At 34.8% G+C, this 17,653-nt stretch overlaps 1 protein-coding gene across 4 annotated transcripts in view; it reads left to right on the top strand.

Annotated features, from left to right (window-relative positions):
* The window catches only part of LOC116996220 (CUB and sushi domain-containing protein 3), a 617,877-nt gene that overhangs the window by 294,077 nt on the left and 306,147 nt on the right, over window positions 1-17,653 (top strand). For all 4 annotated transcript variants that reach the window (XM_033059469.2, XM_033059460.2, XM_033059450.2 and 1 more), the window contains 2 exons: window positions 946-1,049; window positions 6,943-7,055. In XM_033059469.2, the coding sequence (XP_032915360.1) occupies window positions 946-1,049; window positions 6,943-7,055 (217 nt within the window). The remainder of the gene's footprint in view (window positions 1-945; window positions 1,050-6,942; window positions 7,056-17,653) is intronic.

The raw sequence follows: 17,653 nt of genomic DNA, 5'->3' as shown, positions 1-17,653 counted from the left end.
GTGGAAACAGTGTGTCATTCTTTTCTTTTCTTTTCTTTTCTTTTCTTTTCTTTTCTTTTCTTTTCTTTTCTTTTCTTTTCTTTTCTTTTCTTTTCTTTTCTTTTCTTTTCTTTTCTTTTCTTTTCTTTTCTTTTCTTTTCTTTTCTTTTCTTTTCTTTTCTTTTCTTTTCTTTTTCTCTTCTCTTCTCTTCTCTTCTCTTCTCTTCTCTTCTCTTCTCTTCTCTTCTCTTCTCTTCTCTTCTCTTCTCTTCTCTTCTCTTCTCTTCTCTTCTCTTCTCTTCCTCTTTCCTTCTTTTCTTGTACAAAATGCATTATTTGCTTAAAATGGTGCTGAAATTTTTATCCTTCAGCAGAAATATTCATAGACCAATTTAATTCACAGGATATTAGAAATGCTAATGATTCTGATAGTTGTATTTCACACAACTTCATTAATTAAGAAAATTACTTTTACCTTTTATGCTTCTTTATCCTACTTGAGCCAGATTATAGATGTCAGGAGTAAATTATATTCTTCACCTTCCCTGCATTTACTCAGTGATGTACAATTATTTAGTTGGTATTTTAAGGCAGTGGTATTATACAAAATGCAATGTTATCTTACCCTTTGAGTATATAGTAATCAAAATGTAATGTGATTAATCATAACTGTAATAAACATGTAACAACTACTTAAACAAGTAAAATCATGGTCCTTTGAGGAGGTCATCAGAGTGATGATACCTAAAAGTTATTATAATTCACATGTCATGAACCAAAACCTTGGGGTCAATTACATTAATTTATTGTGAAATATGCTAAACTTACATGCAAATATTAATTGGAAGATCCCTTTTACTTACACTGTTGAAAAGCTTAATTTACAGACTCATCTCTCAAATACATTTATTTATTTCTAAATTATATTTAATATGTTATATATTTATTATTATTATTATTTTGCAGGTTATTCAGATAAATTTTGAAGAATTTGATCTGGAGATTGGCTATGACACACTGACAATTGGTGATGGAGGAGAAGTGGGTGATCCTAAAACTGTACTTCAAGTGTAAGTCTTTTGCATTTACAGTTTGTGTGCATTGAAGAATGTTATTAACGTGTTTTGATGAGACTAAGTAATTATTAGAATCAGGTAAATCTAAACAAAAAATTAACTGATGTTCTAAAATTACTAGAGATGACAGTTTCAATGTATTGCTATATTTTTACTGTTCTGAAGACAGAAAGAGAAGACCTAGATGTCACAAAAGAAAAAGGTGACCTTAAGTCAGAAGTTTGAAAGGCATAGTGTGGACACTTATATGTAGACATGTAAATACTAGGAACTACTGCACTCCCTTTGTGTGCTCTCAAAAGTACATAAGAACATACTTGAAAATAGATATATGGACAAATTGTGCAAAAATTTTGCAGTATCCTGCCAAGGTTAGCATGAAAAAAGATGTACTATAGCATCTTGACCTTAATTTACTTATTGACTATTATAGATAACTGAGAAGAGAAAGTTAACATAGTGAAGAAAATCACAGAGAAAGGCTGAACAGGGTGTTACATAAACCACATATTACAAACCAGCATTGAGTATTGAATAGATTTTTATCATTCATGGACATTTTTCTAGAATGTGTGAGCCCATATATATAGAAATGTAATATTCTTAAAAATAATTTATTACTTCAAAATCCATATTTCTGAAATACTTACTTTGTGGCAACAATACTAACAATTGTCTCAAGAAGACAAATTCAGAATTTAATTATTTTTTAGAATTTTCAAGACAGTTTTATAAGACAGTGATTGTGTTTGTTCCACAGTCACTTAAAATATGCAGAACACTGTAATTAGGCCTTATAATTTATCATTTTGTGTAATTCTAGTTCCAGTCTGAATAAATCAGTATCATGTAGGAGAAATGAATATCTTTTAAAGTACATTAAATTTGCTTTTTAAATCTGAGTCAAGTTTATTAAAAAAACAAGAAAAGTGATCTGATGGTTAAAAACTATAATTTACACATAAGGGATTATCTGCTATATAGAAAATATTTTTTAAGACCAAATAACATTTAGCTACTATTTTTAAGTAAACTGACCTTTCAGCAAATACCTGATGTTATAATTAGTTTGAATGAGTTAATAATTGATGCACAGATAAGAATGGGATTCAAGTTTAGTACGAGATATATTTAATCATAAAACAAACGAATAACAAAATTAGGTTTCTTTAGAATTATATTCCTTGCAGTATATTTATAGGAAATGTATTAAAACAATTTTACTATTGTAGTTTTCCATTATTTGCCTTAAGAATGATATTAATAATTAGTTATGTTTGATTATGCTAAACTCAAGTTTTGCCTCTTTTTCTGTCCTGATTTTGCCTCATCAATATTAGCAATTGCAAAACTTTGAACAGAACATACATTTTTCCCAAGATTTACAGATTTTTCTAACAAATTCCCCTTTAGATTTATCTTTCAGGGGATAGATTATCTGACCTTCTATGTTAATTGGTTTTTTTACTCATTCTATCCTTTCTGTTTTGTTCTATTTTGTTTAATATCTTTATCAATAGTCTGGACAAGGGCTTTGGGTGTGCCCTCAGTCAGTTTGCAGATGACACCAAGCTGGACAGGAGTGTCGATCTGCTGGAGGGTAAACACAGAACTGAAGCCCATGGGTCTGTAGTTCCCTGGACCTTCCTTCCTCTCAGGAGTGGTATTTTCCTCCTTCCTGTAGGAAGGACATTTTGAGTGATGGAGAATGACCTGGCAACAACATCAGCTACTCTCCTTATGATCCTGGGTCCATTTGGCCTCATAGACTTGTGGCTTTTCAGTTTCATCAAGTGGTCTTGAACCTGCTCTTTAGTTATAGTGTGAATGACATCTCTCCCCCAAATCTCATGTGGAGGATCAAGGACTTGAGAGAAATGGGAAGGCTGACAGCCAGTGAAGGCTGAGGCACAGAACTCACTGAAGTACCTCAGCCTTGTCCATATCTGATGTCACCAGTTCTCCCCTCTAGCTTATCAGGGGGAAACACTCTCTTTGGCTTTTTTTGTCTGACTAGTGCCAGCAGGATTGGACTTTGTTCCGGTGTCAAACACTGGAAGGCACTGCCCAGGGTGGTGTTGGAGTCAGCATCCCCAGACGTGTTCACATGTGTAGATGTTTAAGGACATGGTTTAGTGGTGGACTCAACAATGTTGGCATAACTGTTGTACTTGATGATCTTAAAGGTCTTTTCCAACCTAAATATTTAATTCTACAATTATTATCTATGAAAAGACCAGTACTTGGCCAGGTGTTTATGGTGCAATTGCTTTAGGATTATGCAGTCTCTTAGTGGATTGCACTAAGTTAAATGCTGCCACTAATAAATTTGAGATGCGTGGAAGTACTGTAATTTTTACTTTTTAAGCAGCACTAATAATTCAAAAATTATTGTTGATAATGCTAGAATTCAGTTTCATCTATTCTTAGATTTCTAAACTATATGGAATGTTCTCTCATGTGGAAAGAGCCTTTATTAAGTGCCAATTCATAGGTTCTTATTAAAGTTTAACTAAAGTATCATTACTGAATTACAGTAATGCAAAGTGCAATAATATTTTAAAATTTGAATAATGTGGTAGAACAGTCTGCTCAGATTGTATTTCATTGAGGATATTAACATTTCATAAAATTATTTCTGATGATGTACCTTATGTCGGGGAGAAATGACAGAATTACAATATTAAAATTGTCACAAATATAAAGGATTCTGAGGTTTGGGGTTTTTTAATTTAAAAAGTTATTTGGAATTTTCTTACAATAACATACAGTAAGATAATCTGTTCTGTAAATAAATAGGTAAGCAATTTTAAATAATTATTACTATGAAGATTCTGGGAAAGCAAAAAAAAATATCCCATTAATTTATGGGGGTTAAAATTAAGGAATATTATACAATAAGATATATTTTTGTTTTTTACAGTAGAATCAGAATTCTGTGACCAAAAGCATCAATGGTGAAGTTATTAGGATTAAAATGCATTAGAAAATTACATGGAAGACGGAAGATAATTGAGTACTGTAAAAAACATGTGAATCTTTTCTCCTGTGAGCCATATAGACTTTGTCTGAGATATGATGCATAACAAATAAATCAGCTGTTGTAGCATTTAATTTTTGTATTTTAAATTTTAAAATAATTATCTTTCCATTAGAAAATTAGTGAAGAACATTGGTTTAAATATGTCTGGTTTACATGTTAATAATGTGAAAACATTTATCTTCCAGTTTATCAGAGTTAATCAGGAAACTTATCCAAGTGCTAGTGTTACTGGGCACTGCTTGATAGGAAGGTTCAGAAGCAAAAACTGAAGTTAAGTGACATTTCAATAGAATTATACTTCCTAAATTGGTAATTGCAGTCCTGATCATTCCTATTCTGCTCATGTTAATCGCAGAAGTAACTAAAGCTTTTCAGTACTTGCCATTAAGTTTCCCTGGGTGCTTGTAATTTTGAACCTGTATATCTGTGCACCATAATATTTTTAGTCTTAAAAGATGACTAACATGAAGGCATTCTTAGTGCTTTCTTGTGGAACTAAAATGCAAGATGGAGCAGTGTTATTACCAAGGGATAAAGGGGAAGAAGGAAAAAAAATAATGAGTTCTCCTCCCATTAGTCACATTAGTCACAGCACTTTTCCAAGATGTTTGGAAGTTTGCTTTCAATAGCTTGATCTGACAATTGCTGCAGGTGATTTTTAATGCAATATCCATCTAGGCACTGGCTCCTATAACACGCCTTTTGAAAATCCAGTATACAAATAATGAAATTCAATCTTTTTGTGTGCTTGCTGTGTTGGGTGTGCATGTGCCCAAACTCATATTATAGGTTGTCTTCAGCAAATGGAGAGTCTTACAATCTTCTGAATATCCTCAAACCCAGTCTTCAGAATATATGAGAGAATATACTCTCTCAGGGGGAGAATACATGTCACTAATATGTGGGAGGAATAGTTCTGGAGTTGAGGAGGAAGAAGAGGAAAACACCCTGCTGAGTGTTGTAACTGTTAAGCTGTTTAATAAAAAGGGAGACATCATAATCACATCCTTCCATTCCCACTGCTGTCAGTGTTCACTATTCAGCTCTTAAAAGGGAACATGTACTTCCAGGAGAGGAATCTAGGTACTGAATCCAGGGTGGAGGAAACAACTAACCCCCAGAAGGTGAGAAAGAATAATTCTCCACTACAGACTTTCATCATTCTCTTAAATAGCTTCCTTCCTATAAAAAATAATGTTTTTTCTGGATCTTATTGCTCTGTGGCCTGTTCCTAAATGTTTTACAGGGATCCCTAAGGACTTAAAAAAATAGAGCAACAAGTGATTTTTGTGTTATCTTAATTTTTTAAAAAAATGTATTTTCAAATGTTTTCTCCTGTACTATTTAATTGAAAAATATTTCTTGTTAAAACTATGGATAAAAATGTATTTATAATTAATTTCAGAAAATGAAAATTCTGAACACTTTGATGGATGTTTATCATAGAGATTATTCTGTCTGACACAACAGAGATTAATATTCTCAATGCCCTTAATATTCAAAATGCATACTGTCAGTCACCAGTGACAATTACAAAACGCTGTTAGCCATTACATCAGCGTTGTTTCTCAGAAACATCCTGTTAATCTACTAATTTGGCAAAGACTGAACTCACTGAAGACACTTTCCCTTAGTGCAGAAATGAGCAGTTAATATGTTCTTTTGGCCAGGCATTTACTTGTTCAGTTCTGGCAAGAGTCTTTCTGGTTGCTCCATCTGTGAACACAGATGTGGGAAACAGACATGATTTTTTTCCCACAGTAGACTATTTAATACAGAAGGAAGCTAAAAAAGACCAGAGGGAAGAACTAAAATTAACCGTAAATTACATTTAGAATAGTCCATTTTAAGTTCCAGCTAGCTTTAAAGAATGGTTAGAATTTCAAAACATGAACAGCTTTCATGGCTATACAGTATTGTGCTGGTGAGTCGCTTTACAAGAATGAAAAATAGCTGGAAATTTTTCAGCATTATGCTTCAGATAATAAACTATAACCAAATTTGAGACAAAATTTTGGGAAGAAAATGCAATATAGCATAAAAGTGCAGCTTTCACAACATTTCCTCCTTGCTATCACACTTTTCGTTCAGCAAATAGAATCAACATTTAGAGTTGCACTGATTTGCATACTTTTGCAAACAATATTAAAATTTTTTAAAAATTTAGAAAAGAAAATCAAGTTTAATTATTTCCATTAATCATCACCCTGTAAAACTAGAAGGTTTTGAAGTTATGACCTTTGTTAATCTTCTTAATGAAGGAATAGACAACAGCTGAGTCTTGTCAGGTTGCTCTTCCTTTGTTGTAGAAGAGGTGATGAGAGGTGAGAGAGTGCAGGGAACATAACAGGCTTTCATAATAATGTTGCTACTTAAAAATAATCACTTTCTTTTAATTATGTATTATGCATATATGTCAAAGTGGGTAGTTGCATATCTGAAAAATCAAAGAATCACTGTAATACCTCATTATGGGCTTCTAGTGCCATTGATGTGCCTTCATGTACCTGAGTAATGGACACTGTATCGTCAGATAAGGTTAAGGATTAGGGAAGTTTCATGTCTTCCTGGAGCAACAGCTGAAAGTGAGATGAAATATTTCAATACAACATAAGCAGTAGTTGCATGTGTTTATAGACTACTATCAAATTTCTGGTCACTGGAAATTTTACAGTTGTCTTGACTGGCCAGCCAGTAAATAACTAACTTAGTGTGGGCTGAATTAAATGAATTTAAAAGCAAACATTAAAAAAATGTGTGATAGTTATTTAGATTTCTTACAAAATAGAAAAAAAAATCATCTTAATGCTTAATGGCTTTACAGAAATTTTATTCTATCTCTAGGTTAACCGGGAGCTTTGTACCAGACTTAATTGTGAGTATGAGCAATCAGATGTGGTTGCACCTCCAAACGGATGAAAGTGTGGGCTCAATTGGTTTCAAGGTCAACTACAAAGGTAATGATACATCACTGGAAGCAAATGTAATGGTGTGCCAAAAATTAGACTGATATTAGGAAATGTTTTTCTTTCATGTTAGTGGAAGCATTCTATTTCCAGTTCTCTCAGTTTTAAAAAGAGGAAAATATAAGCTGAATTGTACAAAAAAGTAAAAGAAAGTTCTCTTAAAGGTCTTATGTTACATGAAACTGTATGATTTTGTTTGATGTGTTACAGTGATTGAGTTTTACCATATAACTTTACTCTTATTTTCTGTTATTTAATATTGACAACTAAAATGAAATAGTTCTGTGATTATTTAAAGATGAATGAGGAAAAAAAATACTTCTTACAGTATTTTGAAAATTAATGCCTATCATGACATTAAAAAAAACAACACTGCAAGTGAACAACTTGAATTACTGCTACGTTTTGAGCCAAGACAAAGAAAAACCTAATTATTTTGTTGTTTATGGTCTCAAAGTACATGATGGGCTATATAAACCATCTGTTGCTATTTGATACTTTTGGAAGTACATACAGTTTTTGTAGAAGATGAGCAGCAAAATCAAAAAAAGCTAAAGTACAGCACAGACATACATATATATGCATTTCTGTATTATTGCAGAATTAGTTATGTTATTTTTATATTAATTTTAACATAGATGCATGTCTTTCTTACAAGAACTTTATTAATTGAATGATTTCTGTCTAGAACCAAAACCAGATAATAGAAGGTATGATTATTCATCAGAAAATGAGAGGACAGGCAGAAGTTAAACCAGTGACTGTGTGTATTAGAAATGGAGCTGATGTTTCTGAGAATTGGCAGATGGAGGGAATGAGCATAATTTGAATAAACCTGCACAATGTGACTTATTGTTGGTTTTTTTTTTCCTGTCCATAACTTTCCTGTAGTGTAAAGTAAAGCTCCATCATGTGTGCTTGTGCACTCTTGATATTCCCATTTAGTGGACAAAGATAGGAAGATCTTAGCACTTTGCTGCATGATACTCATTAAGACCTGGGATTTCTATATTCAGACTATTGAAAGGGGCAAGAGAATGATTAGTATAAGCAAGTTTAATAATTTGCTAATTGGTAAACTGGAACTATTTTGAGTCAAAAAGGATGAGTTTTAGAACTGAATTCCAACTTGCAGAGCTCAGGTTGTCAATTCTTTTATTTACATGATTCTTTCCTGATAAAATTAATTTTACTTGCAGCAGTTTTGGTTTGCAGAAGGCAGAGGATTATTCTCCATTATATGCCATGTCTTCTTTTATTCATGAGTTACATTTATTCTTAGAAGCTGTAGTTCTGCAAGAATAAAATTAATTGAATATGAATAGGTAGAAGGGTACAGAAAGGGTGAACATTCACAACAGCATCTCCATATAATCAACTTTGTGATTGTGTACCTAGATATTGAATCTATTTCTCTCTTGCCCTACAATGGTACTTTACATGATTCACTGAGTAGCACTTGAATGCAGCAAGCACTCAATGGATAGGTGGTTGTGGTTGTGGAATGGGATTGCCTTTTTTTTCACCTTTAGATTTGGGTTTATTTTGTGGCATTCCCCACCACCACCTCACTATTATTTTCACATCATAATTTTAAGGATTATTTGAAAACCATTAGCCTTTCTTTAGTATGAGATCAGACTTTGGTGCTTGTGTAATTACCAAGTAAAACAAATTAAAAATTGAGTCTTTTCAGACTTCCCATATCAGCGCTATAAAAATAAGCCAAAAATTGATAGTGTAAACTGTTGGTGTGTTGCATGAATACTTAAGATTCTTCAGTATTCCAGGAAATGGTGCCATATTGTCACAGTAGCACTTCTATTCTCAAAGCCATGATGAAGAGGAAAGAAGTATCCAGCTAAAGAGTAGCAGAGAAACAATCTTCAACATATTGAAACACTGGAATGGAATGGTCTTCACCTATAACTGTAAAAAACATATGAACAAAATATGAGACAAACTTATGGCAGAACCTTTAAGGAAATCCATTTTTCTGAGATAAGATTTTGCAGAATTTTGAATTTATTTTGATTCACAAAAAAAAAAATTTATAATCAATTAGTAGAATATTATAGCTCCTGGAAAAGTATATATTAGAATTTTAACTATAGTATCTTTCATATGCACTTGTCTCTTTTTGTAACTTTGGATGTGTATGGAAGATTAAAGATATTCCTTATACACTCTATCAACATAAACTATATGACAAAATTTGTGGAATTAACAAATAATATAAATAGTCATGGTGTAAATTAATAGGAAAAAATGCTGTAGGGAATGAAATCAGTAACGTAAACATAGTACAAAACAATCCTCTATCATGTGGGTAAGCTGAACTTCGGTTTAGGTCAGATTTGAGTCTTCTGAAACAGACAAAACTAACCTCAGGGCAGTCTTGTTCTGTTAGGTCCTGATATCACACCCTCAGTTTCTGTGCTATGGCCAAATCTGAGGGAAAATTTTCTCTTTTGGTGTATCTGATTTGTTTTTCTCTGTTCTTTGAATTCTCTTAAATCAGTAGGTTCTCCTGATACTTCTACCTCCTATTTGGACAAAATCTGTTTATTAATACATCAGACATACTCCAACCTAATTGCATAAGAAAATAAAGTTGAAGAAGGTTGCATTGACTGAAGTGCAATGATAGGTTTTAGTAGAGGATTATTTAAGATGCCAAGCTAGATAGCAGGGTAGGTAAAAGTGAATTTGAAGCAAAGTAGACTTGCTTATTCAATTTTCCACCTTGATGATCTAATTTTAGGATATGGGATTTACACTCTGACACTCAGTATTTCAGAAGATTTCTTTTTACTTAAAGCGTAATGTTCATCTTGCTTCAAATACTATGACTTGTTTTCCTGAGTGCTTGGGATGGTAGTGCAGCCTGGGGTAGCTGTCTGGAGTTTGTGATCCACATTTCCTCCTATTTTCCTACCAGAAAGCACTGAGTTTCAGACACATCCGAGGTTGTTTTGTCACAGATGGCACAGAGATATTTTTCCATTACTAACTGCACAACAGCAATTGCTTTTCTATTGGTGACAGAGCACTGAATTATCTGAATCCATTGTTAGTCCTCTAACTATGTCTAGAAACATGAATTTCAAATGTGTGAATTAAGATACGTTTACCATAACACTGACTTCAGGAAGGTCGCATTTTGGCAAACTGTGGAAGTAGCTTATCTATGAAACCTATGCCGTCATATTCATCCTACCAAGAAAAATATAGCTTTAATTCTTACTGTTCTTATTATTAGCTAATTAAAAAAAGATCAGCTACATTTCAGTGAGACTGTGGACAGTTTCATTGTGTAATTTGGGGTTTCACAAGACAGTTTATGTGTTACATACTATGTAATTCCTGTTCTGTGAGGATGGGGGAAGTGAAGCTTTTCTGTTTTCTGCACATCAAAATCAGTAATTCAATCTGACATATTTCTACTGTCTGAACTGTGCAGTTTTATAAATGTAAGTGTATATACTTTTGTGGTATTTTCACTGTTGCCTTTCTATCCACTCTTCTCCGTGTTTCTCATCATGCGCTTTTTCTCTTTACGTGCTTTGTGGTGCATTAACTAGACAGGATCACATAAATTGCTCAATTGGATTCTAACCCCAATTCTATACCTTGTGTATCCTGACTTAATTTTGCAGAAAGAATGACATGCAGAGATTCACACTGATGGGGAAAATCCATGCAAATTATTTTAATCTGCGTACGCCTCATGGTTAGTTCATATTCTTAAATGCAAATACTGCTTTGTATTTTTTAAAAAATCAAACATTTTTGTGCAACACCGATAACCAACAGTTAATTAATACAGCATAAATTTCTCTGTACTGATTCCATGTCTGATGAAAGTTATTTTAAGTTTTATAATTCAAGATAATTTCTCTTTCAGATATCTCTTGAACATATTGAGCAAAAGTGCATCCATTTCAGAAACAAGTTAACTTACCTTAAGTTAACAGGTTCCCTTGTTAACTTAATACCAAGATATTGTTTTTATTTTTCACTCTTGTGTTCTTCCTGCTTTGCTGGCCACAATTCCCTATTGACTTTTTCTGACCCTACTGAGTCAGTGTTATCCAAATATGTTAATAATATTTTTATCTAATTTTCGAACAATGCATTCAACACAATATTTCCTATTTGTTGTCCCTAGATTATAAGAATATGGGAACAGTCATAGAGAGGCATAATAAAGATTCATTTAACTGGGTACAACATAGGGAAAAGAGAGCAAGCAATTATATAGTGATATTTCTACAAAATTATTTATTACTTCCTAACAGTTTGTGGCATAGACACTTCCTAAATGCAGTGTATCTAGTGATGAATTTTTCATCCATGATTTCATCTATTTTTCTTCAAACCTGTAATTTTAGTATTCTAAATGTTGTAAGGCAAGGACATTTCAGTGAAGAACTATTTCCTTTTGTTCACTGTAGTTTTGCTAGCTTCATCTGATACCTTTTCATTTTTTTTTCTGGAAAATGCAATGTATTTAATCTTCCATTTTACTGCTTGCTCAGTTTTGCAGGACCTTTCTTTATTTCTTCACAGGTAATTTTCCTCATTACCGTTTCGTGTAATCAAATCAAACTTGCTATCATCAGCAAGCTTTGTCATTTCACTGCTTGCCTTGTTTTCCATCTTCCAATATATTGTCAGACAATAACTTTAACTACCCTGACATCTGCTGGACAAGTGACATGGCAAAGCAGAAAACAGTCCAGGATGGTCCTGGAGAGCACTGATGGCAGCGACACAGGTGCTGGAGGACCCCACAAGTCCTTCAAGTGTACTGCTCAGCCTCCTAGTAATGAACTGGGAAGGCCTTTTTGGTGATACAAAGGTTGGGAGCAGCATTGGTTCTAGTGACCACGAGATTGTGAAGTTCAGTCTTGGGTGAGGAGGAAACAGGTCAGCAAATAAAATTACAGCCATTGACTTCAGGAGAGATGACCAGTCTTTTCGGGAATGTTTTTGAAAGAATCCCATGGAAAAAGGCATCAAAGGGAAATGGGGTCCAAGAGAGTTGGTTGATATCCAAGGATCACTTCCAACCCTGCACAGGAGCGATGCATCCTAACAAATAAGAAATCAGATGAAGGGGACAAGAGACGTGAAAAAATAGAGTTCCACCATTACTCAAGCATAAGCAGGAAATACACAGTAGCCTCTTGGAATAAATATACAGAGATTATCAGAGTAAGTAGAAATGAGACCAGGAGGGCCAAGGCCATCTACAATTAAATCTGGCCAAGGATTTCCAGGACAACAAGAAGGGCTTCTTAAAATACATCAGTAACAGAAGGAAAACAAAAGAATAAGGTGTGCCCGTTAGTAAATGGAGGGGGACCCTGGTAACAGGGAACACTGAGCAGGCAGAGTTACCAAATTTCTTCCTTGCATCAATCTTCACTGACATGATCAGCCCTCAGGGCTCTCCAACACAGACGAGGGTAAAGGAATCTTGGAAGGAAGACTTTCCCTTGGTGAAGGAGGATTGGGCTAGATAACACCTAAGTAAACTTGACATCCACAAGACCATGGGCTCTGGCAGGATGCAAACCTGAGAGAGCTTCTGGACACCGTAGCAAGGTCACTCACAGTCATCTTTACAAGGTTGTGGTCATCAGGAGCGGTGCCAGGAGACTGGAAAAAAGCAAATTTCACCCTGGTCTTCAAAAAGGGCAAGAAGGAGGACTTGGGGAGCTATTGGCCAGTCAGCCTCACTTGAATCCCTGGAAAGGTGATAGAGCACCTCGTTCTGAAGGCCACCTGTATCCATATCGATTACAAGAAGGATTAGATTAGGAGTATTCAGCATGGATCCACTAAAGGTAAATTGTGTTTGACCAAACAGATTACCTTCTACAATGAAACAACTACCTGTATCAATGGGGGAAGAGCAGTGGATATTGTCTACCTTGGCTTCAACAAGGCTTTTGATGCTGTCTCTCACAAAATCCTGATAGACAAAATAGGGAAGTGTTGACTGGATGAGTAGGCAGTGAGGTGAATTGAGAACTGGCTGAATGGCAGATCCCAGAGGTTCATAATCAGTGGCACGGGGTCTGGTTGAATGTTCTTCACTAGTGTTGTCCTCCGAGGTTCAGTACTGAGCCCAGTATTGTTTAACTTATTCATCAAAGGTTTGGATAAAAGGCAGATGCTCACTGATGACACAAAGCCGGGTAGAGTGGCTGACACCCCAGATCTTCAGAAAGACCTTAAGAGTTTGAAGAGATGGACGGAGAACAGTTTGAAATTCAACAAAGGCAAGTGCAGGGTCCTGTACCTGGGGAAGAATTACCCCGTGGACAGTGCAGCCTGACAACTGACTTCCTGGGAAACAGCTCTGTGGAGGAGAACCTGGGGGTCCTGGTGGAAAACAGACTGTCTATGAACCCAGCAGTGTGCCTGTGTGGCCAAGAGGGCCAATGGTGTCCTGGAGTGCATTAGGAAGAACAGTGCCACCAGGTCAAGGGCAGTGGTCCTACCTCTATTCAACCATGGTGAGGCAAATCTGGAGCCCTGTGTCCAATTCTGGACTTCTCAGGGAAAAAGAGATGACATGGAACTCCTGGAGTGAGTCCATTGGAAGACAAAAAAGATGATTAAGGGACTAGAGCATCTCTCTTATGAGGAAAGACTGAGAGAGCTGGGCCTGCTCAATCTCGAGAAAAGATCTTGGAGAGGGAATCTCATCAATTCTATAAGTATATGAAGGGAGGGTGTTGGAGGATGGATCCAGGCTCTTCTTGGTAGTGCCAAGCAATAGGACAAGAGGCAATGGGCAAGAACTGATGCACAGGAAGTTCCACCTGAACATAAGGAAGAATTTCCTTCTGTGCAGTAACCATTTATTGGAACAGATTTTCCAGAGAGTTTTTTGAATCTCCCTCAATGGAAATATTAAAGAGCTGTAAATGTTGAATATCTGGACGCTTTCCTGGGCAATGTGCTCTGAGATGACCCTGCTTGAGCAGGGAGGTTGGACCGGATGACTCAATGTGCTCCCTTCCAACCTTTCCTATTCTGTGATTCTGTGAAACAGATTACATACTGAAGAAGTCCATTAGTGACTTCTCTGCTCTGGTAAAACTGGCCAATTACTTTTGCCATCAACTAACTATATTTTAAGCAAACATGCAGAAAAAGCTTGTCATTTTATGAAAGAGTTCCTAATCTCTGTAAGAACCTTCCATTTGGGCTTCCTCAAATGCCCTTTTAGAACTGCAAATAGTCTACCTAAACTGGATTTCTCTCATCTCTATACCAGCTAATCTTGCTGGAAAGCATTAGTGGATTTATAATGCAGGACTTTGCTTTAAAAAAGCCATGATGCTTTGTGGATGTCAGTTCTATCCATAGTGGTGTCAGCTGAATTTAAGCTTAATTATAGTTTCTACAGTCTTGTTACATCTCAGGTTTACATCTCTGTACTTTTCAGATGTCCTTTGGAATTCCTTCTGAAAATAGAAATAGTATTTGCATCTCTGTCCTACACTGCTAAAATCACCTTAAGAAATTGGATATTTCTTAAGCTTTTCAACCTGCACTTTGAGTCACAATCCAAATTCTTTTCATAGAAACATGGGTACAGAAAAATTACTTAGGTTTTCTGCTGTTGCTATATGGCAGCTAGGCAAATTGGAATTTTTTATTCTTTCTGATGGAGTACCTATTTTTGATTACTAGTTATTGGTAGTTTTGGGGGATTATGAGAGGGTTGTTTACAAATGATCATGTGTTGTTCCCTAGAAACTAAGTTCTTCCAAAACTTCTATGCATAATGTCAGAACAGGTTTTGTGGTGTATTTTTTTTCTTTGTTTTTTGTTTGTTTTTGTTGTTGTTGTTATTGGGATACTAGATTTCAATTACTAATTTCTTCCAGCAGGTTTTGTAACATTTTTGTCTTCAATATTCATCATCATTATTAGAAAAGTTCATGTTTGTTGTACTTCTGAAACAAGGAATTTCCTATCTTTATCAGGATATAAGTTTTGCCTTTGGGTTTGAATAAAAAGACTACTGCTACTCTACTAGTAATTTTCTACACAAAATCAAGAGATTGTGTCCAATTTATTTGTGTACATGTGTATTTAAACAATAAAATTGTGCTCTTAATCCAACAAATAGTTACTATATAATTTGTAATTTCTAAATATTCAAAATTATACACCTCATTCACAAAATTTATAGGGTTAAATAAAAATCAATGTTGAATCAGATTTGATCTTTCAAATAATAACGCTTTATAACCAATGACACCTTAAGTTCTATTGCTGAGTACTTAAAAGATTATGCAGGTTACAATATAAAGAAGGTCTTAAAAATATCATGTAGTAGAGGGTTAAAAAATTGCATTATTTTATGCAGCCACTGGAATTTAACTTTTCAATGTATTTTTACCAATATTTCTTGCAACTCTGTAATCTTTCAAAGCCAATATAGTGATCTCAGGTCATTTACAGTCAACAACAAGCGGTGTCTCTAAAAGCAGTTTCATCAGAACATATTTTAGTATGGGTTTTTTGGATGTCTTTAAAAATAATTTCTCAAAGGTGCATATTTTTGGTATTGAAAACTTTCCCTTTTCTGTTAACTTTATCAAATTGGTGAGAAAATGTCTTCAGTCTAAAAGCAAGTTCTTAGAAATTGTATTCTTTTTCTCCATTTCACGTCTTTATGTCCCAAAATATTTATTTACTGGTGTTTATTGCATATAAGCTTCTTTTGGAATACTGTGTTTTTAATCTGATTTGGCTACTGGACCCGATGATCTCAGGTTGGACTAGGCCATCTTCAGAGGTGTCTTCCTACCCTAACTATTCTGATTCTCCACATGTTAGTGCTGTTTAATATTATTTTCTCCAAGTAGATTTTAAAATGAGGTTATTTGTATTCAACAAGTCAATTTAATATTCATAATTCTACTTAATTGTTTTGTTTGGCTTAAAGGAAGGTGTCATATGACTTATGATCCATTTCTACAATTCCCCTTTTGTCAGTGGAGAGCTGGTCAGGCAAGTTTTTATTTGAAGGTGACTCCCATGACTTTTTAATTTTGTTCAATAAAATTGTAGGTCATTCTTTCTGCTTTACAATATTTAATTAAAAGCATTTAGCAATCCAACCTTTTGTGATAGTGTTATCCACAAGGAAGCAGGATTTTCACTGCTCTGACCTTAGTCTTTGGGCAATATGAATACATTACATGTGGAAAGGTCATCTTTTGCTATGTCCCTAAGTATTAGCTACTGCTTAAACCAGGACATCTGGGTTGTTACTCTGATTTGTCCTTTGCAGTATTTCAATGTGTATTTAACTGCAATTGGTTTTGTTGTCTTCTTCATTAAGCATGTATATTACAAGAGAGTAACTGTTTATCTTTGATTTATGGATAAAAATATACTCAAAACAGCCTGTTTAAGTTAGAATTTTTTAACAAGCATTTTTTAACTTTATCTCTGTAACTAAAAGCAAAAAAATATACACAAATAATAAAGCAATTCATGCTCTTGGAAGATTCTCCTAGGCAAGGAGTAGAATTAAAAAACCCAGTAATAGAATAACAGAATATCTTGATGTGAAGAGCTCTAAAAAGTGGCAGGAATATAGAGTTCTCTGTCCATACTTTATACCTTTCTTATCTCTGAATGAATCTACCTCCTTATTTACAGTCCATTATTTTTGTGTTCTTCACCAACTGGCTGTGATTCCTGACTTCAAACCTGTCTGTTTTCTCCACGCATTTTACAACACTGAGAATTTACCATGCCTGATTAGTCTCCATTTACTACACATGAATCTGAGTTGGTGGAGGCTCTCCTCCTGGCTGCACCACATCAATTTTCTTGTGGTGGTGAAGGTCTGTGTGTGGCAGTCTCTAGAGATGTCAGCTTTCAAAACACTAAGATGCATTTCCTGCTATATCAGCCTGTGAAAGGGTGACAGAAGTAAGATTTCCATCTGTTTGTCTACTGAAGTAACATCATGGCATAGTAGTTCCTTAATTTCTTCATCTGTTGGCATTGCATGGAACAGAGGACTAAAAATGTATCTTGCTTGGATGAAGAGTGAAGCTAGCTGTTTTCTTTTGTGTATTTCATATGTCGGGTAACTGTAAGCAGGGCAGCACTATATTTAAAATATAGTCAGAACTTAAAGTGTATGTATGTATCTATAGAGATTTTTCAAAATGTTTCCAGATGAAATATTCAAAACAATAGGCATAACTGATTGAGATGTTGCACTTCTCTAACTTGAACTTCTGGGTTTTCCATATTGCGAAGCATATACCCTGAGAATATTCTTTTATACTCTTCTTTTTCCTCCAAGTCAATAATTAATTTCTGTGAGTGCTATTATGCTAGAAAACAACTACAGTAATTTCACGAATACAAGCCACACTGAGTATAAGCCACATCTCTGGGTGTTGGTAAATATTTCGTTCTTTGTCCATAAATAAGCCGCACCCGAGTATAAGCCGCTCTGTCGTTCGCAGTGAGGACCCGCGTGCAACAAAGTTGCCAATTAGTAACAGAACCGTGGCAGGGCGGGGTTTACT

The sequence above is a fragment of the Catharus ustulatus genome, chromosome 1, assembly GCF_009819885.2.
Source record: "Catharus ustulatus isolate bCatUst1 chromosome 1, bCatUst1.pri.v2, whole genome shotgun sequence".
Taxonomy (NCBI): domain Eukaryota; kingdom Metazoa; phylum Chordata; class Aves; order Passeriformes; family Turdidae; genus Catharus; species Catharus ustulatus.
This window is presented reverse-complemented; position numbering and strand designations above follow the sequence as displayed.